A 27,631-nucleotide genomic window follows, 5' to 3' on the forward strand; every position below is an offset into this window, starting at 1 on the left:
GAGACAACTGAAATAATAGATTGGAATACTTCAATGATTAAATCATTTACTGCATTGCAGTAATCTCTAGCCTTTACAGATCAAAAACCATATTTAAACTGAAATTGCAATCTGATATTTTTTATAAGGAGCATAACAAAATTTACTTGTGGAGTAACCTAATTAAAGAGTACATAAGTGTTCCTAAGCAACATATCAGATGCTTTTTTCCTGAACAGATACATGTCTACTGTCTAAGATCTAGCTTCTTTTTCTTGTACCATTGGGGAGGATGATTATGTAATTTATATAAAAATGTAAGAATGTACCATTGATTTAATGAAGATTTCATAAAAACAAATGGGATGTGTATGCTACCAAACATTCAGATGGATTATTGTATAATTACAGCTTGCGGGTTGGAATGATGGTGGCAAAATGATACATAATAAAGAACACTTCATTGACTTCTACAAAATGAGCAAAATGTCTTATCCAAACATATTTGATTTAATAGTAAAGACACAAACAATTAATTTTTAAATCTAAAGAAATATATTTTAACACTCTTCAAACATACACTAAATTTCAAGCTACCTTACTGAGTGCATCGTTTATTCAATATATAGGAAATCTGAAGAATAGAGTAGAAACTTATTGTCATTCCCTCTACTTGCAAAATTCAGGGGTGATACATTCAAAACTGGATGGTATCGCCTCTTTTCTTTTTGTATGGTGACACTAAGAGAAAAGAGCTGGTATCAACAGGTTTTGGGAAGATTTTTAAGAAAGTCCGAAAAATTTTAAATCTCCTTCCCTGGCAAGTGAGGGAGAGGAGCTCAACACAATTTGGTCAGAATCAATTATTTTTAGTCAGCTGGAAAATAACTGGAGGATGAAACAGAACTGGCTAGCGACAAGTGGCAGGTGAAGACCAAGGTATGCTGTGAGGTGCCAAAATAACGCAGGAGAGGCTAGCTGAGATAGATGCCAAGAGTGCAGAGGATTCAAAAAGGAGACTGGAAGTTATAATGTTATAACTGTAAGACAGTTATAACTAGACCCATTTCAAAGTAGCTTCAGAGCAGGATACAGTGTTGAGACCTCTATGGTTACCTTAGTAGAGGATCTCCATCTTGAGTATTGACGGGGGAATGTGTCCCTGATGGTGCTTGTGGACCTCTCAGCAGAATTCTGTAAAACTGACCATGGTATACTGGAATGTCTGGGGGATCTGGGAATTGGGGGTACTGCGATTCAGAGGTTCTGGTCCTATCTCTCAGGCAGGTTCCAGATTGTGGTGGCTTGAGGACAGCAGCTTCTAAAAAAGGGAGCTGTTTATATGGCATACCACAAGGTGCCATCATATCCCTAATGCTATTCAACATAAACAAGAAACTGCAGGCAAGGTATGGGTGCTTTCAGTATGCTGATGATACCCAAATATATTTCTCCGTGCCTTCAAGAACAGCCCCAGCTAAATACAGTGTTTAACAATAAGTTTATTGATTAGTCGACCATATCAACGATAAAATACATAATATCAAGATACATACAAAGATAAAACTGAGTCACTCCTTGAACTCACATAAATTAACTAAAACGTTAAAACACACATAAATAAAAGGACAAAAAGTTGAATAAAGCAAATCTAATAAAATACAAGATAAGATATATAAAACAAACAAACACACACTGAGACTGGGTGAGTGGGAAAAAATCCATGGGAGCATTTAAATAAACTCATCACCATGGCACGGAACCTCATTTTGTATAATAAATTGATCTCTCAGGTGAGCAGCATTTATAATAAATTTTGCAATACAGCGCACTAGGTGGAAGTTCTCTCCAGAAAGAAAATGGTACAGTTTAGCAATAGGATCCCAATTGGTCATTCTTACCAAAAATGGTTGTAGGAAATGGGACCTCACCTTGTCATAAATACAACAGTCTAACAGGATATGTACATTATCCTCAACAGCTGAGGCACCACAAATACAAGTTCTTTCATGATAGAAAGACAGTGTGAAAGAATGTTTGGAATGAATGAATACTTGGAAGAGTAATGGTCTGAATGAGGAAAAACCAACTGAAAATGAATCTAGACAAGACAGAGGTGCTTACTGTCATAGGTCCTAATCTGAGTTTGGAGGTGTGTCAACCAGTCCTAGAATGGGTTCCACTCCCCTTGAAAGACTGTATTTGCAGCCTAGGGGTGTTTCTGGATCCGTTGCTCCAAATGAGAGCTCAGATAGATGTGACGGCCGGGAGTGCTTACTTTGGCTGATATACCAGCTGTGCCCCTACCTAGAGCTAGAGAACTTAAAGGTGATAGTGCACATGCTGGTAACCTCAAGGCAGGACTTTTGCAATGCTCTGTACATTAGGCTACTTCTGTACCATGTCTGGAAACTTCAATTAGTTCAAAACATGGCACCCAGATTGGTTACTGGGGCATGCAAAAGTAATCATATCACACCAATATTAAAATCAATCTACTGGCTGCCAGTTAGTTTCCAGGAAAGGTACAAAGTGTTGGTTATTATCTTTAGAGCCCTACATGGTCTGGGTCCAGGTTATCTGCAGGATTGCCTCCTCCCATATAATCCAGCCCATACAGTCAGGTCCTCTGGGGGACATTTACTCCAGTTAGGCAGGATTAGGTTGCCAATCTCAGCCACAAAAGATATTTGACAGCTGAATATGCAGTCCGAATTTAAAATAGCATTAAAGATCAGTCTCTTTGGGCAGACCTATCAAGATTATTTTTAAATTGTAAATTTTAAATGATGAATTTTTAAATGCGGATTGTTAAAATATGTATCTTGTTTGTTCTTTTAGACTGATGTTTTAAACGGATGTTGTGTATTTATTGGTATGTCATTGTTGTCTGTTGTTCCTTGCCTCAATCCATGGAGAAGATGGATGATGATGATGATTTCTTCTGTTGTCTTCTGCTATACATTTTTTTCTCCTTAGAAAGTAAGTGACAAAGAAGTATTGAGAAAGAAAGGTAGAAGTTAAAAATGTAGAGTGAACCATTCCCGTTTGTTTGGGTTATTTCCTAAATCACAAAGAGCCAAAAGACTGACAATTACCCATAAACATAACTTAAGAGATCTCTTTTGATGTTGTCAGGGCTAGACAACAGTGTATCATATCTGACACACCAACCCTATTTCCTAAAGGTTAGCAGAATTCCTTCTCTAACGCTAAAGCAAATGTGGATTATTGCAGGTTGGATGGTTTAGGGAGTGAGATGCTTGAGAGTGTAGTTCACAGTGAATACTGTGTCATTCTCTGGGTGGTTCATGACAACCATGCAGTAATATCCAGAATATTGATAATAATTATTATTGCATCCTGCCCCTTCCTGTATTGGATTATCACAAACTGAGATAACTCAGAGTCTCTCTTTAGTATCATCCGTTGATTTTATCAATAGGCGCCCCTCCGTTTTTGCAAACGTTGAATCCGTGTCCCTTGCCCATTTGTGGGCGGCAAACAGAGTGGGACAAAATGGGGTGCACACTGCCATTCAAGCCAATGGGGCTTGAATACCAGTGATTTTCTGTTTTCACTGGGGGGGGGGGAGGGGTCTGCAATGGATTCTCCATGAAAATGGAGGGGCTACTATACAGTGTAGTTTGAATTAACAGTGGACTATACAATACAGCCAGGCAGTTCAGTTATATCACAGGCCAGATTATGATAATGAACGTTGCTTATAGTAGTGCTGCAATGTAACCCACTGTTAATATTAAAGGTCAGAAACAGGGCTGAGGTTGCTTATATTCCCAATGGTGTTTTGTTGTTCATAGAATCAATAGTTCATAGAATTGATACATACCTCCTTTTTGGTCTGGGCTGGCGGCGGCCTTTTTTCCGCCAGAGGGAAGCCACAGCCGCCAAACCGCGCAGCTTCCCGCCGGCGGAAAAAGAACCCGCAAAAAGTGGGTTCTTTTTGCGCTGCCATTGTGTCAATGGCACACTTGTGACGTTACAAGTATGGTTAGAACATGCGGACGCTATGTGTCTGTCATGTAACAATGGTGGCAGCCATATACATGGGGTGCCGCCATTGTTACGGCATCACGCCATACTAGAGTTTGGGACCGTGTGGTTGTTGCGCGTTCCCTTAATCCTAGTACGCCACCACAGAATCAAAGAGTGGAAGAGATCACAAGGGCCATCCAGAAAATCTCAATCAAAGCACACCTGACAGATGGTTATCCAGCCTCTGCTTGAAGACCTCCAAGGAGGGAGACTCCACCACCCTCTGAGGGAGTGTGTTCCACTGTCAAATACCCCCTTACTGTCCTAAGTGCAGTACCTTACATTTCTCCATGTTGAAATTCATTTTGTTAGCTTTGGCCCAGCTTTCTAGTCTATTCAGGTCATTTTCAATTTTAATCCTGTCCTCTGGGGTATTAGCTACTGCACCTAATTTGGTGTGATCTGCAAATTTGATAACTATGCCCCCAATTCTGTCATCCAAGTCATTGATAAAGATGGTGATTAGCACTGGGCCCAGGACAGGCCCCTGTGGGACCCCACTGGTCACTTCTCCCCAGAATGAAAAGGAGCTATTGTTGAGCACGCTTTAGGTTTGGCCAGTCAACCAATTACAAATCCATGTAACAGTTACTTTGTCTAGCCCACATTTTACAAGTTTGTTTATAGAATGTCATGGGGAACCTTGTCAAATTGTTGTTGTCTTGTTTTAGATGCTCCATACTTCAAGTTGCACTAAGGTCAACTTGTAGTGTCCTTTCAAAACTCCAAATCCATTTCTCATTTACATGTATAAGCTTCACATGCCGCTGAAATGGATACAGAATGCCTGCACATTTTAATGTTCAAAAAAGTTTCATGTGAAGTAAGATACAAGATACAATAGGATTTAAGCATTTTGTGCTATTTTAACAATCTCAGTCAAAAGTCCAGTTAAAACAATAATGACACTGGGGTATGCTGCCACATGATTGTTATGGGAGCTCACTTACTGTTCATCAATTTTAGAAGACCATGAACAACACAGAACATATTAACAACTACAAAAAAAGACAGTTGTGCAGGATTTTGAAAACTGGAATTTCCTATTCTTAGGCGTATCCTAGTGATGAAAATATGAGTTGGCTCAAAACCATAAAATACTGTGTTTTGTGTGTGTGTGTGTCCACAGATAAGAAAATATTTTTGCAAAGTTTTCACTGTTTCTGTTTGCCATCTGAATACACCAGGAATTTATGGCAGTTGTTTTTATACACAGGTGTTTTGATGGGAGAAAATGTGACTGACAGCTGGTCCAGGAAAACTCACAAAGCTTAAGTAGGATCTCAAATGTGAACGCTTCTTTTTGGTACTGCTTCTATCACACTGCCACATGCTCTAAGCCATTGCTCCAGTCAGTCTATCAAAAAATGACAGGTGAGTGAGCCCACGCAGGCAAGCGAAGAGAGGGAGACACCACCAGATAATGCAACCAATGAGGTGGTAAGGTGACTTTAAAAGACCCTGAAAAAAGAGGTTTCATGCAACCTTTATCCCTACCATGGCCCTAATGTCCACTAGTTCCCCTTGTCTTTCTTGCGTGCCAATCCTTGCTTCCCCCTTTTTCCTCTTTCCGCCATTCTCAGGGGAGCAGTAACACCCACTTTGGATTCACTGCTCCAGACAGTACTAAATAATCCCCAATCTCAATTTCTCAGTTTCCTTGCAGTTCTTAAAAACTTTCTACTACAGTTCTCTCTAATATATAGTACTATTTTTAAAAAAATCAATATGCACTAAAATGTAGTTGTCCACATTACAGAGTGAGGTCCAGTTCCTAATGGAAATATATAGGCAAACAAACTTTCCAATAAATGCAACTGCAACTCTAACAGAGTTATTATACAGTTTGAACAACTCCATGCCAAATTTCCTTCCCACCCATAATGCAGAGACATAATGTAGACTGCCCTGGTCTGTGCCACCCAACTCAACAGGGGAAACTTATATCCATGAGTAGCTTCTTATGCAAATCTCTAGAAGCATAAGGCCTACATACTGTGTTACGTATCCGTCTGTCAAAGACACTATCTTGATGTGTGCTCTGCCCTTTTGCCCCTAGCAAATAATGAACTAATGAAATGCATTTCACCCAGCTAATCCCAGAACTCCAGCAGAGAGACAAACTTTGTGCCATTCTGCTGAGTGTTCAGCAAGCATGCAAGATGACAGCTGTTTTGACATACATTTTTCATCAGGCTTCTACTGTGAAGATAATATGCTATCGCAAACATATATACGGATAAATAGCATCCAAAATCCACAAAACAGCAATACCTTTATTGGCCAACCAAAATGCACAAAATACATGAAGCAAGTTTTGAAAGCCCTTGCGGTCTCTTCCAATTCTATGATTCTATGATTCTATTGGCTTCTTCATCAGGCAAAGTTGTTAAAAATCAAGCAGGAGAAAGAAAAAAGTGATGTGCAGATAGTTAAGAAAGTCAGTTATACAAACTTTTCAAATATTCAGTTTATTTAGTATAACTTCTACAGTAGATGTTCTGTACTTCATCAATAAAAAACAATTTCATTTTTATTTATACCATGGGACAATAAATGATCTGTTGCAAATTAACAAAGAAAATATTACCCTTACTAACCAGTACTATATTATTCAGTTTAAAACTGAAATAATTGCAAGACCACAATATTAGGTTATGATGTGAATGCCTTATCTTTACAGAAACATAGGGTGATTTACTTAAATAATAAATGCTCCATGGGTGATTTAGATATACAGTGCGCAAGCGCCATACGCGGGCGCACCATACACGGCCTTGAGCATACGCGCTCAAGCCGCGGCGCGCGTGTGGGGCGGAGCATCCCATTCAATTGAATGGGCGCGTGCGCCCGTTGCGCCCCGCACCGCCATGCACGAGCCCCATTGTTTCCAATGGGGCTCGAGCATAGGCAGAATTCGCCTTACGCGGAACGGATTCCCCGCGTAAGGCGAGGACGAACTGTATATTTTTAATTCCAGCTGGTGGGGGCTATTACACTTTGGATTTTTATATCCCAGAAGAAATTGACTTGTGGCATAAAATATTAGAACAGAATTGCAATGAATAGATATAATTAAAAATGGCTACTCAGCAGCTCTGCTTCAGTGAAGTGTTCCAAATAAACTACACTTCTAGAGATGTACATCTTCACTATTCACAGGCGTAAACGGTTGTCTATAGAGTTGCAATTTTTAAAGTGAAGGTTTTGCATGGGGATTTACATTTTCATATTTGACATAATGAGAATGAAGATGACAATTTCCTGATAATAGTTAAGATTATTAACTATTATTCCATGACACAAACTGGAGATAGGGAAACCATAGCAGATGCTTTTTGAAGGCTCCCAGGTACCTGTTAGAAGCCCCAAAGCCCCTCAAAATGGCAGAAGAGTCAATCCAAAAGAGTGAATAACCACTTCCAGATGCCTCTAGGAGTGGTGGATACCTAAAAGGGGGGGGGGGGCTTCAATTCATTTCAAAATGTAGCCACAAATACCCAGGAGTTACCCCAGATTTTGTTTTTGGTTATTTTTGAAGATAAACCTACTCCCCCACCTCCTGGAGTTACTCATTCCTGGCATAAAGAGTAATAAGTCTGCCAGTGAATATGCATCTATGCTAATGAAATCTGGGAACATTTGGGGACAGATAGGAGATTCTGGTTCATGAAAAGGGAAACAAATGGGATAGGTCTGTTTCAGTTTGACAGCATGCACTGTGGAGAGAATGACATTAATCACAACATACAGAAGAAAATGCAATTCCTTCAATATACTAAATTGAATCCAATAAGGATAATATCATCTCAGAATAAATAGGTTTCTCTAGAGAAGACTCAGATTTGGAAGCAGGTAGGGAAAAGGAAGTAAATAAGACACTCTGCTAACGCCTACTCCACCTATAGTGCTGTCAACCCTTCGATGATACATGCAGCAGATGTTTTGATGTCTGTTAGTTCGATTGGGTTGGGAAGGAAATGAGCAAATTTGCAGAAGACAGCTATCAGCCATAATGATTAGAACTTGAACCTTCATATTAAGAAGTAGTCAGACATTGAATTCTAGTTGTATGGGCAGGCTACTCTCTTGATGTTTCACCTGCAGGCTTCCTGCAGGCAACATCTTGCCACTATGTGAAACAGGACTGTAAACTAGATGGACATGTGATATCTAAACAGAATTCTTATGACACACACCACACATTTGATGGAAGCAGAACTATCATTCTACATAAACACTTGACACATGTTTCCTCATCTTTATCCCATAGCGGGATATTTAAGGAACTGACCCTTTCCGCTACTATTTAACATTACTTCAGAGAGAAAAGTTGAAGGCAAGGTGATTTCAGTTATATAGACTTTAAGTAAAACTATGGCCTTTAGTCAAGATGTCTGCTATCTTCAAATTTCTGATTATAGTCTAACGCTTTTATCATGTGCCTGAGCAATGGAAGCACTGAAGAACTGAAGTATCCTTAGCCTTCTGCTTAAAATTTCTTATAGAATCTGGAAAGTGACCAGATATTAAAGGTTTTGCATGCATAGTGCATACGGCAGGAACTAGCTGTATCACTTCAACAGTTTTGGAGGTGATGTGCCAATATAATTGCAATGTGTGAAACATAGAAGAAAATGAAAACCAACTTCATAATCAACTTAAAGAATTTAGCAACAAATCCACTTGGACAGCATCTGAGAAAAAGGCTGTACAGTCCTCCCTCCGTTCTCGCAGTCTTTGGACCTGCATCCCTTGCTTATGTGTGAGGGACAAATTGAGGGAGAATTAATGGGGTGTGTGCCCATGGTGCCCGCCTGCATGCCCACACCTATATTCAAGCCAATGGGGCTTGAATGCAGACAAAACGCCGCTTTCACGAGGGGGTCCGGAATGGGTCCCCCATGGAAAGTGAAGGAACAACAAAAGTGCTATAACTGCATGTATTTAGAAATGTACACAATTATATAATAATAACATTGAGCTCCTTAACAGAATTGATATAACTGGAAAAGAGACAGGAGGTACAACCAAGTTGTAGCTGATGGTCAGTCAGACAATAAAGTAAGACCAGAAAGTCAGACTGTTGGACAGTGTTTACAGTTTCCTTGCCAGCATTTGCTTTACTCACTGGGGGAGAATTAGAGGCTTGAATGACTGTAATGTAAGAGTGAGTCAAATGACTGAGCCACTCGAGAAGCCATTAGAGAAGCAATGCTGAAGTCTAGTTTGTCAACAAGGACAAAGGCTTCATTGGCAGTTCACTGCAAATAGACATGCATTTAAAAACATCTTTATACATAGCACTGTTTCCAAAGTTGTTTCTACTACACCACATAAATTGCTGTTTAGAATCTCTGTTTACATTCAGGAGGCTAATTCTTAACCATCAAAAAGCTAGACAACGAAAAACTCCAAGTTACCCAATACCTTTGTATTGAAGGTGTCTCTGATCTTGAGCACATAGCTAATGTTCTAAACATGGATTCCACTTGAGTAATTTGAGCTTTTCAACACTGAGTATTAGATCTTGGCCATATATGGCCACATTGCAGGAGGTAGACAAAACTCAAATAGTTTACTATTTGTATAGACAAATTTGAGCTCAAACCACTGGTGTGTTTTAAATTGATGAGACAAGAATTCAGATCATTCTACGAAAGGTAAGACTCAGAGTGTGACTTATTTAAGCAAACTCAAATCCTGAGTGGGGCTTTAAACCCAGGACCCCAGTTCTAATTTTAGTGTGACACCTAAGGCAAAATATCAAATATTTCAGTTCAGATATTTATAGGTTGTTAGGTTATTAAGAACTTTAGAAAACAGAAGTGGAGTAAATATGCTAAATCAAATCATGCACTATTTAGGTACTTATATCTTGGCTCATTAATCTGAGATATGACCATCCTTACATGGTCATTATCTGTTATCCTTCCCAAGGAATGCAATGATTTAACAAAATACAGTCATACTTTATTGTATTTATCTGTAGCCTTAATTCAATTGCTTTTCAACTAGGGCAGAGCCAGTGAGGGAGTGTTCAGCAACTAGGTTTAGGCCAGAGTGTATGGTTATCATCTTAAGATGCAATTCAGTTTCTGATATACTTGGGTTTATTTGCTGATTGCAAGTAAAAGAGCTCACAGCGGTAACAAAATAAAAATAGGGAGGGTACTTATAAGGCTAAATTTAATGTTACACATACTTAGAATGGATTCACTGAAATAAATGGGAATACCTTAAGTCCTACTGTGGATGTACTCTACGTAGGACTAATAGTGGTCTCAGACCAAAAACATCTAATTATAGAACAAAAATGTGCAGATTCTTAGTCTCTCTAGTATGTTTTAATTCCTGGCACCTCATACTTCTTTCCCTATGATTAAGGAATCTTGCTACTCATGAGTAGTGAGGTGCTGGTTGCAAAAATAGCTGCTTCTGGCATTTTGACAGGCTGCATGAAACACATAAATGAAAAAGTGACTTAATTTCCTGCTAATGGTTTTTCCTAAACCTCCCATTACCTCAATTATGTGGACAGCCACCTATTAAACAAGAATAATAATTTTCAGTTGTTTGTGGCACATGCTGACAGGTGTAAAGTATATTACTATGGAACTGCATTATAAACTAAAATATCATAATTTACAAAGTTAAAGAAAATGCAGAAAAAGAACTTACTTATTTAATTTATATCTCAACTTTCTCCTCACATGGGAACCAAGGTGACTTAAAACAAGGTTAAATATATGATAGTTAAAAGGTGTTTTTTTTTTTTTAAATGAAGCTAGAATTATCACTTAGAAACACTAATAATTTTAACTTACTCATCACGTGCCTCTTTTAATAAAAAGGTCATTATATACCAGCGAGAGGAGGTCACCGAGTGAGCTAGCCTAGCTTTCCGTTAGAGGAATTCCAATGCCTGACAGCAGTTACTAAGAAAGCCCTCTCTAGTTTCTCACCAAAAGGTGGGACCAAGAAAAAGCCCTCTCCTGAACATCACTAGATTTGGTCTGATTCAAGAAAGAAGAAACGTGTTCTAATTCATGAAAAACTGTGGCTTTGGTTCTCTAGTTGCATGGTATTAAGATTAAATGTTGCTAATGGACTACCTAATTGCTGTTCATCTCCACAGTTTCTATAATACAGCTTCCACTGTAATTGCTTGCATACTGGCCCCACTGACAAGGTTGTGACATTAGTCTTTTGGTAGTGTGAAACCAATGGGAACTAGAGAACTCAACATTAGGTTTTGAATTTGAATTGTCCTAATTTAGGACAAAAAGATTACCTTCAAGGCCTTCATGTTTCTAAATCTTCAACAGAACAATTTAAACATCAAGAACAAACAGAACACAATCAAATGAGCATAAAACCATCAGCAAACAGTTTTTACTTGGCACATAAAAGATAATAACAGTGCCAAGGGTAATGGAGAGGGTATGAGAAAGAATATCATTCTTTATGCCTGACCTCTTCTCTGGCCCAATCAACCACCTAAAGCTAATATTCTGGAATGTATTATTCCAACAACGAAAACAAACTCCATGTCCCTTCAGGGATCTATTTTCCACGCTTGAAGCAACCTAGAGTTGTTACCAATAACTCCAGTGCCTCGAACACTGATAAACTGCTTTATAGTTTATTAACTTGTATTGTACATGTAATATAATGGCTTGAAAAATGCACTCTATCACACATTGCTTCTCCTATGCTTTTGTCAAATTCAGGCAGGGTGCATAGGGGCATGCCTTTTTGAGATGAAGGAGTTTATCAGACTCAAGTTTTGGACCCTGCAATTGCGCTAAGGAAGTGTAAAGAACGTTGCAAAATGACTGTTTTGCGCGATGTCTTACCACATTGCTTGCTTTTCTGTCATTGCCCTGTAACGTTGTGTTAGTGCTACAATTGCGCGAAAGTTGCGATTTCCGTGATGCGAAACCATGCATTGCAGAACTATTTACTACACCAGCGCTTTCCTTTTGTCTTTCGCATTTCGCAACAACATATTTGCGCATGCGCCTTGGAGGTTTTGGTGGCATCCTGTCCTTTGTGCTTCCGGGGGGGAGAGGGGAAAGGGGCTGGAATGGATGACCCCTAGGGGCCCCTTTCATTTACAGCCTACTAGGTGTTCATACAGGGCAGAGGAATGGGGCTGGGATGGATGACCCCTAGGGGACCTTTTCATTTGCAGCCTCCTAGGTGTCCATGCAAGACAGAGAGATGGGGCTGGGATGGATGACCCCTAGGGGCACCTTTTATTTACAGCCTCCCAGGTGTCCATGCAGGAAAGAGGAATGGGGCTGGAATGGATGACCCCTAGGGACCCCTTTCATTTACAGCCTACGTGGTGTCCTTGCAGGAAGGAGGAATGGGGCTGGAATGGATGACCCCTAGGGGCCCCTTGCATGTGCAGCCCCCCAGGTGTCCATGCAGGACAGAGGAATGGGGCAGGGATAGATGACCCCTAGGGGCCTCTTGCATTTGCAGCCCCCCCAGGTGTCCATGCAGGAAAGAGGAATGGGGCAGGGATGGATGATCCCAAGGGGTTCCTTACATGCAAGACAAGGCCACCCCCCCCAAGGGGTTGTCCTGAAAAAGGAAGGCCACTGGAAGGGAATGGGGTCAAAAAGCAGCCCAGCATCATGGGAACTTTGCAATCAGTAACTTGAGCGTTGCGTTGCGCTGCTGCCTACCACACCAACCATTTCGCAATAGATTTCGCGAGGATAACGGGAGACCATGGCCTGGCTTCCCTTTTTGCCCACAATGCCCAAAAAGGGGAGGAATGACGCTTAAACTATGGGAGCGTTGCGCAATGGGCTCCCATACAAATGAATGGCGTCTGAAAGGACGTCGCACTTTCACGTTATTGCGCAACGTTGGTGACGCTAACATTGCGCGATAGGCAGGGAAAATCGCCAAAAACTCGCGTCCGATAAACCTCGAAATTAGGCTTCAAATCTGAACTCACGCATATAGCCACATCTATATAACCACATCTATATAACCTATCTATATAATCACATTAGAACTGCCTTGCTGCATCAAGCTAGAGACTCATCTGGCCCACCACTGTAATTCAAATACTACTGACCCATATGCTCTAATGTTCATAAGCAGGGCGCATTGGAAAGCAGCACTAGTATATGGGGTGTGTTAAGGAACTGCTGGAGCAGGAATGTTCGCTATTATTATTATTATTATTATTATTATTACGCTTTATTTATATAGCACTGTAGATTTGCACAGCGTTGTACATACAAATAAAATAGATACGAGTAAGCCTGCCCATGGCGTACAATCTAAGAAACAGTAGCATAAACATAACAATACAGGAAAGGGTTCAATAAAACCGGCAACAAATTAAAAACATGAAATAGCAAATAATAGTCACACAATGCCTGGGAACACTTCTCTGAACAGGATGGTCTTCAACTCAGTTTTGAAACTAATTAAAGAAGTGGTGACCCATGCTTGTGGGGGAAGGAGGTTCCAGGAGTGAGGGGCAGCAAGTGAAAAGGGATGAATCCGGAACAGGGCAGAGAAAATCCTGGGCTGAGACAGCAGACCTTGACTACCAGAATGGAGGGCCCAAGCAGGAAGGTGAGGAGAGAGAAGGTTTGATAAATAAGGAGGGGTCACCCATGGAGGGATTTAAAAGTCAACAACATGAGCTTATACTGAATACGGAAAGGGAGGGGGAGCCAGTGAAAGGTTGACAACAAAGGAGAGATATGGTTGGAGTGGTGGGCAGATGTAATAATGCGTGCAACTCAATGCTGGATAGAAATTAAAGGACGGAGGTGAGAAAGAGGAGGCCCAGCCAGAAGGATGTTACAGAAATCGTGAGACCACTAGGGCATGGACCAGAATCTTGGCAGTAGAGGCAGAGAGATACGATCGGATTTTGGCAATATTGTATAAAAAGAATCTACATGCCTTAGCTGTGGTCTGGATCTGGGGGATACATGTCAGAGAAGAATCAAAAATAAAACCAAGTCTACGGACTTGCTGGACTGGTCGAATAGAAATGTCATCAGTTCTCTTAAACTTACCTGGGTGTTGCCTCAAGGAAGGACAGGAACAGAGGCAAATAGTGAGGAAGAGGCTAACTATATTATTCAGTGGTAGTGCATATGAAATTTACTCTACCCTGAAACAGAGTTTGATAACCCAACATTTCTTTATCAAGAAATGGAGAAAGTCCAGCAAAAGGCTGGACTATAGTTAGGAATGCAAAGTAGCATAAGGTGGGGCTGGTAACTGTAAATGAAAATATAAACGTGATGAATTAATCAATTTTTATTTTTGAGAACTCATTTATTTGTTAAAAAACAACAACCCAAGAAACAAGAATATCAATGTGATGCTGAATCAGACTTCATTAGACAACAATTGTCAACTTTCTATCAATAATTTATTAAAAACTCTTTTAAAAAACTATGCCATGACATAAGAACACGGTGGCTCAGGGGATAAGACGCTGACTCTGACGACTGCAGGGTCATCATCTCAGCAGTTCAAGACCCAAAGTGAGCCCCCATCACTAGTCCCAGCTTCTGCCAACCAAGCAGTTTGAAAGCATGTAGAAGTGCAAGTAAATAAATAGGTACCACTTCAGTGGGAAGGTAACAGTGTTCTGTGCAGTCATGCTGGCCATGTGACCACGGAGTCGTCTTTGACAACACTGGCTCCCTTGGCTTAGTAACGGAAATGAGCATCACCCCTACAATTGGACACGACTTGACAATCTTTACCTTTTACCCATGCCATATTGCACCAGTTAAATTTTTTAAGACTACCACTTTGAAGTGCACAAGCATTTTGCTAAAATGTAGAAGGCTGCTGCATCCCAATGTTGAAAGCCTTGCCCCGAAGACAACTGTGGCTGCATTCAGACATGAAATCTTGGCATAATAAGGCACGACATGAGCATGCTTTGTGCATGTAGACACAGCCACCTTATTCCTCTCTTCACATGAGCAGCAAAACCAACCAGGAAACTGCAGTTAACCATTAAATCCTATTGCATATGCAGATGCTACTGTTACAAACTTCTAAACAATCCAGGATCTGGAAGCCAACTTTTGTTTCAGAGAGCATCTGTGCAGCAGCAAAGTTGACTGCACAGAACTGTACAATATTAATTTAAAAAACAATAACACTGGATCTTCTTTTATAGCAAACCCACAGGCTCTTTAGCAAAATAACACACTGGGACCCTACCACCCAAAACCAAATTCAACTGCTCTTTAGGTGTTATGCATATGATGAACTTGAACAGTTTTGATCAAAGCTTCCAATCAGTAGCAGTAGTTTTTGTTAACTGCCATCAAGTTGACTTCAACTTATGGTGACCCCATGAATGTGAGGCCTCCAAGTCAAATTTAGGGCTGTGGCTTCCTTGATTGAGTTTATCCCTCTGCAACAAGATCGTCTTCTTTTCCTACTGCCTTCTACCTCACCAAGCATTATTGTATTTTCTAGTAAGACATGTCTTCTCATGATATGTTCAAAGTATGACAGTCTTGGTTTAGTCATCTTGGCTTCTGCAAACAGTTCAGGCTTGATTTGCTCTTGGCAATCCATGGTATCAGCATAACTTTCCTCTAGCACCTCATTTGAAGTGAGGTGATTCTCTTCCTACCAGTTTTTTCCACTGGCCAACTTTCACAACCAATCAGTAGGATATGTAAAAAAAATTTCCTTACCACTTAAGCCCTGCTGTCCTGATGGCAATTTAACAAGGAATTACAGAAACACTAATAGTTTATCTCTAGTAAATTGTCATATGCAGCCACCCAAACTTACATTTGCTGTCTACTGTGCCCTGTGTGTACACAACAACCCAAGCAAACATAAACAGAGACCAAATGCACATGTTCCAAATTGTAAACATGAAAGCAACAGTCACTCATTGTTGAATATGCTGTTCTCACATTAAAAGAGATTCTGAGACCTTACACAGTGCAACGAGATCAGTATTTATTATGAGTATTTAGCTGACAATTTGAAAATAAAGACACTGGGATGTATACCTTGTGCTTGCAATGCTCGGTGATTCTCCTCCAAGCCTGCATCTTTCTAACTGACTGGCAACAATTTGCCTTTCCACCTCAAGCTCTCTGGTGAGCCTTTGAAACTGGAGCTCCTGTAATTCAAAAAGAATGTTTTAAAACGTATTTAAGAACTGCTGCAGGTAAGATAACAACAGAGCAAAGAATCTCAGAGCAAAGATTCTGAAACCATAATAGGGAACTTAAAATAAGAAACCACTCTCCTTTTCTACGACTATCCTCAGATGAAAAAAAAAAAGCATTAGGTATCCATGAGAAAGGCCAGATTGCTTTGCTTACCTCTTTTCAAAGCTAGTCAAAAAGCTAGCTGATGTAGCTTGAGGATGATTAGTCTGGTAGGATCATGCCAGATCTGCATACAGTTGAAAGTGCAAGGCACACATTCAAAGCTCTTTATGCCTTGAAAATAGGCTATGAATCACTACTATCATTACTGGAATGAGGTGCTTTACAGGATAAGATATCTGGCAGAGTCTGCTCAGTAGGTTTACAGCTGAAGACAGCAGCTTGTTCCCTAAATAAGTATCATATTTTGAAGTTATAAGTAAGAGCTGAACATCCAGTTACTTAGGCTGCAGTCATTCACTGCTGAGAAAGACAAGATTCAGGCAAGGGGTTCTTTTAAAAACTGCTTCCCAATGATAACAGTAGATGCTTTGAAAGAACCATCTTATATGTTCAGCTGCTAATTTCCACTTCCTAAGATGAGCCTACAGCAGTCACCTTATGTCAAAGTTCATGGGAAACTTATGTTTGCAAATGCAGTTACTCTGTGCTCAGCTGGCCAACATATGGCCTTTATGACCTCTCTTTTTACTGGGTCTCAGGTAAAATGAGTAAGAATAAACTGTCATATTCAAAAGGATTGCCTCTCTTATCAAGATCATACCTCAAACTGGAAACAGTACAACAATCTCTCTGCTTCAAAAAATTACAGTTGGCCCTCCGAATCATGGCAGTTCTGTTCCAAGACACCCCCCCCAATGGATACCAAAAATTGTGGGACCTCAAATCCTATTATCAATGGAAATGTGCCATGTGTGTGACTGTGTTGTTGTGATCACGTGCACATGCCACCATTGACAATACTATTGTGGGGCCATCTACGGGCGCTCCAATCTGTGGATGGCTAGCTTGCCAAAGCCAAGAGCTGACTGTACACCCTCATTTTGTACTATAAATCTGCGCTGACACAACAATGGAAAGTTACTGCATTTTTAAATGTAGTGAAAAATAAAATAACTAAATTATATCTACAAAACAGTTTATTTATTGTTTTTCAATTTATTCCATTTATTTTAAAAATGATGCAGTAAACAAATGGCTCCTATGAACAGTTGAAGATTCCCTGCAAAGCCCCACACAAGGCAGATTGAGCCATATTTCTGAATATCTGAGTATTTGCACGTGACAGGTAAATCTCACTGGATAGTCACTGGGTTAGCTCATGAAATTTATATAATTTTATATTTAACTGGAATATGAAACTAAGTCCATAGAGCCTATCTCTTTGGTTTCCACATGCATGCATTTCTTGTGTTCCTGTTGTTTGGCTAACAATTCATGGAAAAATTTGTCTAGTACTACCTCTGTATTATTCAGTTAGATTTGATAATCTGGAAATCGCCTCAATTTGAAGGTTTTGATCTGTGATTGCTCCTTTAGTGGTTCAAGAAAATAAGACTCGGGGAACATGCATTTTTGCTGAAGGCAATACCAATATACTTCATGTGTTAAATGGAAAGTTTGGAACCAGAGGGAGAAATAAGATTAAAAGAAGAACAGTACAAAATGTTTCAGTAAACTTTTTACTCAAAACTAACAATATGCATATGTGAAATGGAACAAAAAGGTCAGGTAAGCAAGTACGCCTTACAAAACATTTTGAAGCATCTAGAGTAGGGATTCTCAACCTTCCTAATGCTGACACGCTTTAATAGAGTACCTCATGTTGTGGTGACTCCTAACTGATGGTCTTGGTTCCTAAGACCATTGGAAATATGTGTTTTATGATGGTCTTAAGCGACCCCTGTGAAAGGGTCGTTCGACTCCCAAAGGGGTAGTGACCCACAGGTTGAGAACTGCTGATCTAGAGGCTATGTGAAAGCATCTTCCAAAATGTATCCAGGGAAGTACCCTCAATTCAGGAAGGATACTGACAAACTGGAGTATCCAGAAAAGGGCGACTAATATAATGAAAGGTCTCAAAACTATGCCCTGAGGAGTGACTTAAGGAGCTGGGTATGTTTAACCTGGAGAAGACTGAGAGGTGACATGACAGTTAACTTTAAATATTTGAAGGGATGTCATGTAGAAGATGGAGTAAATTTGTGTTCTGCTGCTCCAGAGACTGTGACATGTACCAGTAGAATCAAATTATAAGAAAAGAAATTCCACCTAAACATTAGCAAGATTTTCATTTCTGTAAGAGCTGTTTGACAGTGGAATGAACTACTGTAGAGGGCAGTGGATTTCACTTTGTTTATTGGTAAGCACACAGAGCTACAGTAGGATCGACTACAGCAGAATCCCATGATTTCCAGGCTCAAGCTTGTTTCCTACAGAGCAGCTGCTGCAACCCAGTACTGAAAGTCTGTTTTCTCTAACCAATTCTGCTAAAAAAAACTCCAGCTAGACAGAGGACAAGGAAGAAAGGAGGCATGCTTTTAAAAGCCTTTGTTAAAAAAAGTTCTTTGTAAGAGGTTTTCTGTACAAGAAAAGCTACGGGGCAAAATGGTCATCAAACAAAGATGTAGTTATACTCTGATCATGAATATAGTTAAATACCAAAAATATTTAGACTGAGATTCTTTTGACTGGCACAAGTATAACATTGTAGGCGGCAGCATAGTAACAACAGTGAGAAGGCAGAAAAAGCCATTGCTCTTGGGAGGAAATAATATATGGACATGGAGAAAAAAACTGTTATGCCAGTTTCTGAACTGCTCCAGAGTTGGGCAGGGCAGTTTTCTTTCCAAACAATAACAGTTGCCCACTGCTGCTGCACATCCTTGCAAAAACTGCACTATGGACCATTATGCTGGCAAAACCCATCACTAAGATTCTTGCTGAAATCTGCCAGATTCTGAGTTAGTTGCCAAACATGTAACAAAATATTTTCCCCACTGTTTTACAGTATCTTTTGAATGCCATTCAATGCTTTCCCATTTGGTGCTCCACTGGCAATACTGCTAAGGGGACTTATACAACAGGCTCTTCCCCCAGATCGTCCTCAGAACTAAATCCCATTAGCTGCCCATTAATTATAAATAATAATAATAATAATAATAATAATAAATTTTTATTTATGTTTCCCCGCCTCTCCCGGTTGGATCGAAGCGGGGTTACAGACTAAGTAAAATCACAGTATATGCACTAAAATTCTCTAAACGAATTACTAAATTTCATTCAAATTCTTGTGTGGTCTCTCTCACTAACTATAAGGGATTACAGTCGGCCCTTCTTATACACGGATTTTTTATACACGGATTCAAGCATACACAGTTTGAAAATGTTCCAAAAAGTATAAATTTACCTTGATTTTCCATTTTTTATAAGGGACACCATTTTGCTATGTCATTATATTTAATGGGACTTGAGCATACACGGATGTTGTTATACACGGGAGATCTTGGAACCAAACCCCAGCGTATAACAAGGGTCCACTGTATAATATTGCCTCATGTTAAACAACTCTTTTCCTTAGTTTTTCTAACCAAAGCATCCATTATTTGCCTTATTCTGACTGGTCAAGTTTCCTTAGACACATATTGCTGACAGTCTATGCTGGTTAGGAGACAGGGTGGACTTTGCTTTCCATGGGTGATCTGATAAATTCAGCTGTCTACGTGCCTACCTAACTTCCTTAATATCCTACAGTACAAGAGGGCATACACTATGCTTTATGTTTGGTTGATTTGGTAATGCACTTTTTCTTTCCTTTTCTTTTTTACATAGGCTTACTTATCATGAGACAACAGATTTCTTTTAATAAAAGTAAGTAGTAGTCTTGAGCTGAGAAATCCAAAATATTAAATAGCCCACACCCATAAAGTTTCTAAGAATGTTTTATTATTTATTCAATCCCATACTGGGATGCAAATATTTATCTTCTATGCCAAATACTTAAAAAGGAGCCAGAATCAAAGATATTCCCCAACTGTATTTAACAAGTTTGCAGACACTTTCATACAAGTACAAGGTTGTCAGCATTTTTGACAGTAAAGTGAGCTTACTCCAATCACTCATCAGACATAACACAAATGTTACTGTAAATGATTCCAATTAATTTTCTAATAAGCTTTACACACATACATACACAGGAACACACTACACAATAAAATAGTGATAAATGCATTATTTGCATTAAGAGCTTTAAATCTTTAAACTGGCTTTCATAGACAAGGTCAGACTTTAGAACAAACAAACATCCATTATATAGCAAGTAACAGCCATCCATAAAATAAATTTAATGGATGCTAGAATGTCAGCCATTAAAATGATTACTTGTAGACATACTAGGCTTAAGCCTTTGATCTTTAAATACAGTTACTAAATATCCTTGCTTCCAAACACACACATAGTTATCTGCACAGATTTTAACACAGTCTTCATTTAAGACAAAACCAAGATTGTTTTTCCTATAGTGCTTAACCTAGTCTTCCTGATTATCTAAATCCAAAACATGATTATGACATTTACAATTTACTTAACTGTAGCACACCCTAATGGTCTCTGAAACAGATAAGCAGATAAACTGACCAATGCACAAACAAATTGGTCATTTTTGTGCTGTTTGAACAGAAGTAGCCTTAAACCGAAAAGACTAGTCACACACAGCAGCATTCACCATTTCCTAAGATTAGTTTTGTTTTCATAGCAATAGTTCCTTTTCTCACTACTTGTTGCTGTCCTTGTGTGCCCCTTCAAGTCATTTCTGGCTTATGGTGACCCTACAAAGAACCTATCATGGGGTTTTCTTGGCAGGTTTCTTCAGAGGGAGGTTGTCATTGCCATCCTCTGAGGCTAAAACTGTGTAATTTGTCCAAGGTCACCCAGTGGGCTTACAAGGTCAAGTTGAGATTCGAATCCTGCTCTCCAGAGTCCTAGTCCAAAGCTCAAACAACTACACCAGGCTAGCTCTCAACCAACAACAACATTATATATTTATATACACAACCCAAATCTATAATAAGACAGGGAATTTGATTACAGGAATGTGGACAATGTAATGAAAATGCATTGAGCTCTGTTAACCTGCACAAATGTATAAAACATTTCCACCAATTTCTGCCATGACTTCCAGTATTTAAAATGGGAATGGCATGAACAAATTTTGGTAACCTCAATTCTCACAAGATCCAAGCATCACAAAGAAAGTTGAGGTAGGACAGATTTGAAATAAAATGCACATGAATGGAAGAATGTGATTTTAGTAAGATATCAGAAGAAAAGCCTAAAAGCCCATGTAGTCTAGAATTCTATATGCTCAATGACTCATCACTATCTATGGGATGGAAGAAAGTGGATACAACTGCACTCTTTCATTTAAGTACACCAGCAACTCACATGCAGTGGAATGCGGCTTCCAACACTAAAGGCAACATAAAGCCATCACACCTAGTAGCTACTTACAGTCTTATCCTCCATGAATTTGTTCAAGCACCTTGGTGAAGGCCATCCTAACACCATGGGGTGGTGAATCTTGCAATTAAATTATGCACTGTGTGGAGAAACTCTTCTTTCATACAACTTAGGTGGGTGAACTGAGGTCTAAGTGCTCCGAGCGTGTAGATGAGATAAGACTCCCCTTACCTACTCTACAAACCATGCATCATTTTATGCACTTCGATTGTGTCTTCCCTACCAGAGCAAAACAATCCTAACTAAACTTTATAACCTTTCTTCAAAAGGAAGTTGCCCCATTCCCTTAATCTTTTCTGTTACATATCTAGATCTATAACATCCTTTTTAGATACAGTAGCATTCAAAGTGTTGTTTCAACATAGTTTTGTGTAATGGCAGAACGATATAGACAGTTCTGCTTTTGATTCTATTTTCCCAGTTATGCTCAATGTAAGGACTTTCTTTTCTTCTCCCCTCTTTTTTTTTAAATCGTCAATATGCCTGTTGTAATGCCAAATTCTCCTTCTGGATTAGTTATCATCTGATTGGATCCAATCAGTGTCTATGTGACTTTGGGATTTTTGGTCCCTATATGAATGAATTTACACATGCTGCTTACACATCATTTGTCATTTCAATCTTTAATATCCTTATTATGGTAAAGTTAATTCACTGTTAAGGTTTATTCAGTTAAAACTATTCTCATAGCCTGTTTACTATTAAATTATTTTACTCCCTCCCACAGGGAAAAGAGTAAAGCAGGAGCGTGAACAATTCTGCAATTGTATTACTGGAACACTATTGCTTAACTCTCCACATAAGCTTTATGATAGAGCCTATATCCAATACCTTCAAATGTATTGCTCTAAACATACAGTGTAAAAAATTAGTCTAAGAGAAGGCACTTGGAATCTTCATTCCAGATGTTAACTCCTGTTTATGCTTGACAGGATTTTTCTTCAAAGCATCAGGTTCCTGCTCATAAGGAATTGTTTCTGATGTGTTTTTCCATGCCAAATCCATAAGTTCTAGCATTGTAAGAGGGTTTCTGTTTAATTGCATTGCATTACAGCAGGTAATAATCTAGGCACCTCAATTCTACAATTTATTGGTATAAAGGCCAGCTATAATAACTTAAGTCAGCCTCTTCTGTGGGTAATAACTCAGTTCATACTTTTTCACATGTGACCTCACTCATGTACTAAACACAGGCAGAATAAATGCAAAGCACGAGTTGCCAATGAATTGATCTTCCAGGTCTTTGAAACATAGTGGATTGCTCCTTTAGCCAGCCTGAGAATGATAGGATGACACTTAGCATTAATTATTCTAGGAAGTCATAAGGAGCAAGCCACCCCCCCCCCTTCCAGGGGGTGCAAAAAACCCCAAACCTATTTCTGTCTGTACTTTGACTTTAATCTATTGTCTCATTATGAGTAAGCCTATGTAATTAAACTGAGAGTGAGACTAAACAGACTTAACAGCATTTTTGGTCCCCTGCCTTAACCTACAGGCACAAGGGAATAACCCATCAGGGCAGTGATGGTGAACCTTTTACAGACCGAGTGCCGAAACTGCAACCCAGATCCCACTTATTTATTGCAAAGTGCCACATCCCTCTGGCTTTCTAGTAAGAAACTCTGGCAAACTCTATGCTAGGGGGACAGCGTGTGTGTCCACAGAGAGGGTTCTGAGTGCCACCTCTGGCACGCATGCCATAAGTTCGCCATCACTGCACTAGGGAGCCCTGGTGGCACAATAGTTAATGCTGGTACTGCAGCCACAACATTGTGAGTTCATTCCCAGAGGGCTCCAGGCTGACTCATTCTTCCATCCTTTCGTAGGTCAGTAAAATAAGTACCCAGCTTATTGGGGGAAATTGGCTTACAGATTGTAAACTGTTTAGAGAGTGTTTAGTTCACTATGAAGAACTATAGTAATGTAAATGCTACTGCTATGCTGTTGCTCCTTCAGACTTCCTAGAATGATAATTCACAGTAAGTGTTAACCTCACATTTCATTTCCCCAAGTCTGCCAGTGAAATGGTGTATTTCAAAGTGTTACATCCTTACACACTAAAAGACAGTAATTTGTGAAAGTGTTTGCTGTGTGTGTTCTATTATATCTGCTAATAATTAACAGAATTAGTAAAGTTGTCCTCTTTAAAAGCCAGATGTAGCTGGTGCATAGCAGAAAGCAGAGCAAGTATATCTGCCAAGTGTCCAAGATTAAGACAAACATTTGCTCTGCTTCTCTGTAAGGTTTTCAGTCTTTCTCCTCCAAGCAGCAGTATCCTGTACATACTGAAACCACAATCATTCATCTGCAGGAGCTGAGCAGGGTGGATGGGGACAGGGTGACCAGAAGTCTCTCATTTAAAGGGTTGCCATAGGCTGAAGTTGACCCAAAGGCAGCTAATAACAACAATGTTCGCTATGCCATCTTGCAGAAAAGCTAATAGCTCTTTTATCTGAACATTGTCAGGTATAACTAAATTCTGAGAGCACCACTTCTGGAATGCTTTCCAAGTGGTCTCATAACTGCACTGAGCTGACAGCCTCCTAGATGCTTTTGTTACTAACTCTGAATATTCTTGTAGCAGCAAACCTCCCCTCTCTACCTCCAAGCTGTTAGCTGCAACCATTACACTTGGGGTAGCAAACTAAACTCTGTAGTAACAGATTTTATCTTTGAGGTAGATGATAAAGTTCCTCCACCAACATGCTTTTCAGGAGAAGAAACCACAGCCCAAGAGGTCAATGTGGAGCCAACAACACAATCTGAGCATCTTGAAGCCTTATTTTTATGAGGACCCTCCAAATTACTGGCATAGGAGGAAATGCAAACAATAGATCTTTCAGCAACATCACTGCTAGAGCATCATGATTTTCTGCTTTTACATCTCTATCAACTGAAACAAATCTTTGTAATATGAAATTGTCTCCAGAAGCAAACCAGTCTATTGAAAACTTCCCATAAAGTCTCTGCAGATAATTGAAAACCTGCTGATTCAGACGCCACTCTCTAGGCATGATTTTGTGCTTGTTTAGGAAATCTGCCTTCTGATTCAAAGTTCCTCTTAAATAAATAGCTGTCAATAAATTCAAACATTTGTCAGCCCATTTAAAAACCTTTGCTGATTCTTTTATCGACTGCTGACAATGCAAACTCTCTTGGTTGAAAAGATATGCCTTCACTGTCATGTTGTCTGTCTTGATTTGAAAACTGTGATGCTCTATCAATGGCACAAAGTGAGGTAGAGCTAGTCTCACTGCTCTCATTTCTAACAGATTGATGATGAGTTCCTTCTCCGGTTGATCATTCTCCTTGTATAACCTTGTCAGAGCAGCGAGACCCCCACCCAACTAGACTTGCATCCATTGTAACTGTTACTTTCCTCTGTGGTACAAAAGAACTGTCCTTATCTAATGCTTATCTAATCCTAGATAACCACCATCTCAATTTTTTTGTTTACCTTAGCTAATAAAGACAAATTACAATAATTATAATAAATTATAATATTTTCTTACTAATTTTTTTGGTGAGGTCTTAGGAACAGCTGCACTGCTCTGGTATGGAATTGAGCTAAGGTACAATTTGATTGACACTAACATTCCCAATACCTGTGCCAGAGACATTATGTCTGCTATACTCTCCTGAAGCAACTCTGTCACTCCAATTTTTATTTCCTTTCTTTCTTCTGAAATTTATTAAAAACCCATGGCCCTGCAGGCCTTTTAATGTTGTCAGTAGCTCTGATTCAGCCTTCCTTTTACTCTCAACTTTCAAAAAAAATGTCTTCCAACCTTCCCTCTATCAGTATTTCTTTCACATCTGTATTGACTAAAATTTTTAGACTTATACATGAATATATACAGTATGTTCTTTAATATTACTTCTGTCATGTGTTCAGAGGCTCCCTTCTCAATAGCCAACTGAATCTTTCCAGTGCTTTATTCATTTTCCTCTCCCTCTGCAACCAGTGCACCTGCTGTCTTAACAGTGATCGTTTTAAAATGTCCTTTGACCGTTTCCTTTTCTCAGAAGGTAAGTGGTGCTCTCCCGGTTCACCTTCTGAGTTCTGTGTTCTTCTCTTTTTCTTGGCCAAAACAGTAGCCAAAGTGTTTGATTTTAATTTTATTTTTAGTAGAAGAATTAGAACATTTTGATAGTTTTCCTTGCAAGGAAATTAAAAACAGAGAGAGACAAGAGTAAAGGGACCTAATATTTACTAACTGTCTTAAATTCCATCTGGGAGAAAGGTGATATATATCCCAGAAACAAACAAACAAACAAACAAACAAACAAACAAACAAAGGAATCGTGGGTACCCTGTCTTGATGTGCTAAAACAGGAGAATAAACTATTTGTTGTGGACTGCTCCTGAGAATGATACCTAGTGAAAAAAATGAATACAAGAAAGGAACATAATTGAGTTGTCTTACTGATGCTTCACTCACTATTAAAAAAATTTAACTCTTCTCTAAAGTCTTTTAGTTGTTATGTTGCTAGACTATTGCAAATGTTGGTTTTAATTTGTAATTATCTTAGAATTATTTTTTAAAGTTCTGTTTTGCTATTACCTACAAATAAACAGAAGCATAGATTTTACGAAGTACATTTGTTCATCTCCAGTTTACGAAAGCAGCCACAGAATGGAATTAGTAATTACAACATCAATGAAATGCTTCAAAAGATACAACATATAACACACATTTTAAAGGCTCTTTTTCACTTTTACTCACAGACACACAGTTGCAGAATGTAAGAACCTTTGAAGATGTAAATGAAACATGCTGTTCCAGACCTAATAAAAGGCATACAGTATTAGGCCTTTTGTATAAAGAGAGAAAAGACCCTTTTTAAACACTATGATGTGTTCCAGACGCGCAAAAAGTACGTACTAGGTACGTACTAGGATTAGGAAAGGGCGTCCTTTGCGGACGCCCTAACCCTAGTACGTACCTAGTATGTACAAAATGGCGGCGCCGATTCTACATGGGCGCCGCCATTGGGACGTCACGACCGCACTGCCTCCAAACGGAACGGCGTGGAAGTGACACCCTGGCGCCGTGTGAGGGCGCCCTTTCCACGGCGCCGGAAGGAGCTCCGAAATGGAGCTCCTTCCAGGTTTGTGGCACTGGGCGCACCCTTTACACAGCTGCGCCAGCATCACAAAAGAGAAAGGGGCCAAGTGGCCTCTTTCTCTTTGTCCCTGCCGCTGTCGGGTGTCCTTGGGGCATGAAGCCCCAAGGACACCCCTTTCCAGGCCGCGGGGAAACGGTCTGGAAAGCAGCGGATTGGGGCCTCAGAGGCTGCCACGGTGGCAGTTGAGGCTCTGATCCGGTGGGGAAAGGGGCGGGAACAGGCCACCCCAAAATGGTGGTCTGTAAACCGCCTAAAAAAACCCATAATGCATTATGGGTCAGTTTATTCATTTTAAAACCCCTTCACTACGGGCATTATGTTAGGAACTTTTATTTTGCTTAAAGGAAATATTAATTCATGCAAGACAGATTTTATACTGTGGAAAGATTCTTTTCAACGGCCATCAAGTTAACTTTGAATATGGTGACTATAAATGAGGAACCTGCTAGACAACCATTCTTGAAGAACCCTGCTCAAGTCTTGATAGCACTGGGCTATGGTTTCCTTGATTGAGTCCATCTTGCTGCTCTTCCTTCCTCTCTCTCTCTCTCTCTCTCTCTCTCCCCCACTTTGTACTTTACCAAGCCGCTCTGATAGCCTTTAGGGCTGAAGGGCGGGGTATAAATACCATAAATAATAATAATAATAATAATAATAATAGCAAATAAATAATAATTATCAATGTTGTCAACAAACGATGTCATCTCATGATATTGCAAAGTATGACAACCTCAATTGTG

At 39.6% G+C, this 27,631-nt stretch overlaps 1 protein-coding gene across 10 annotated transcripts in view; it reads right to left on the bottom strand.

The window, feature by feature from the left end:
- The window catches only part of PKP4 (plakophilin 4), a 156,936-nt gene that overhangs the window by 88,709 nt on the left and 40,596 nt on the right, over positions 1–27,631 (bottom strand). For 9 of the 10 annotated variants that reach the window (XR_016280864.1, XM_089519966.1, XM_089519972.1 and 6 more), the window contains one exon: positions 16,080–16,192. Coding sequence is in view for 8 of the 10 variants with exons in the window: in XM_089519966.1 (XP_089376092.1) it covers positions 16,080–16,192 (113 nt within the window). In the remaining 2 variants the exon portion in view is untranslated. Of the gene's footprint in view, positions 1–16,079; positions 16,193–27,631 lie in introns of those variants that run through there. The other variant, XM_089519971.1, reaches the window with a different exon arrangement.

This window comes from Sceloporus occidentalis, unplaced genomic scaffold, assembly GCF_023333645.1.
Source record: "Sceloporus occidentalis isolate IW3139 unplaced genomic scaffold, rSceOcc1.0.p SCAF_4, whole genome shotgun sequence".
NCBI lineage: Eukaryota > Metazoa > Chordata > Lepidosauria > Squamata > Phrynosomatidae > Sceloporus > Sceloporus occidentalis.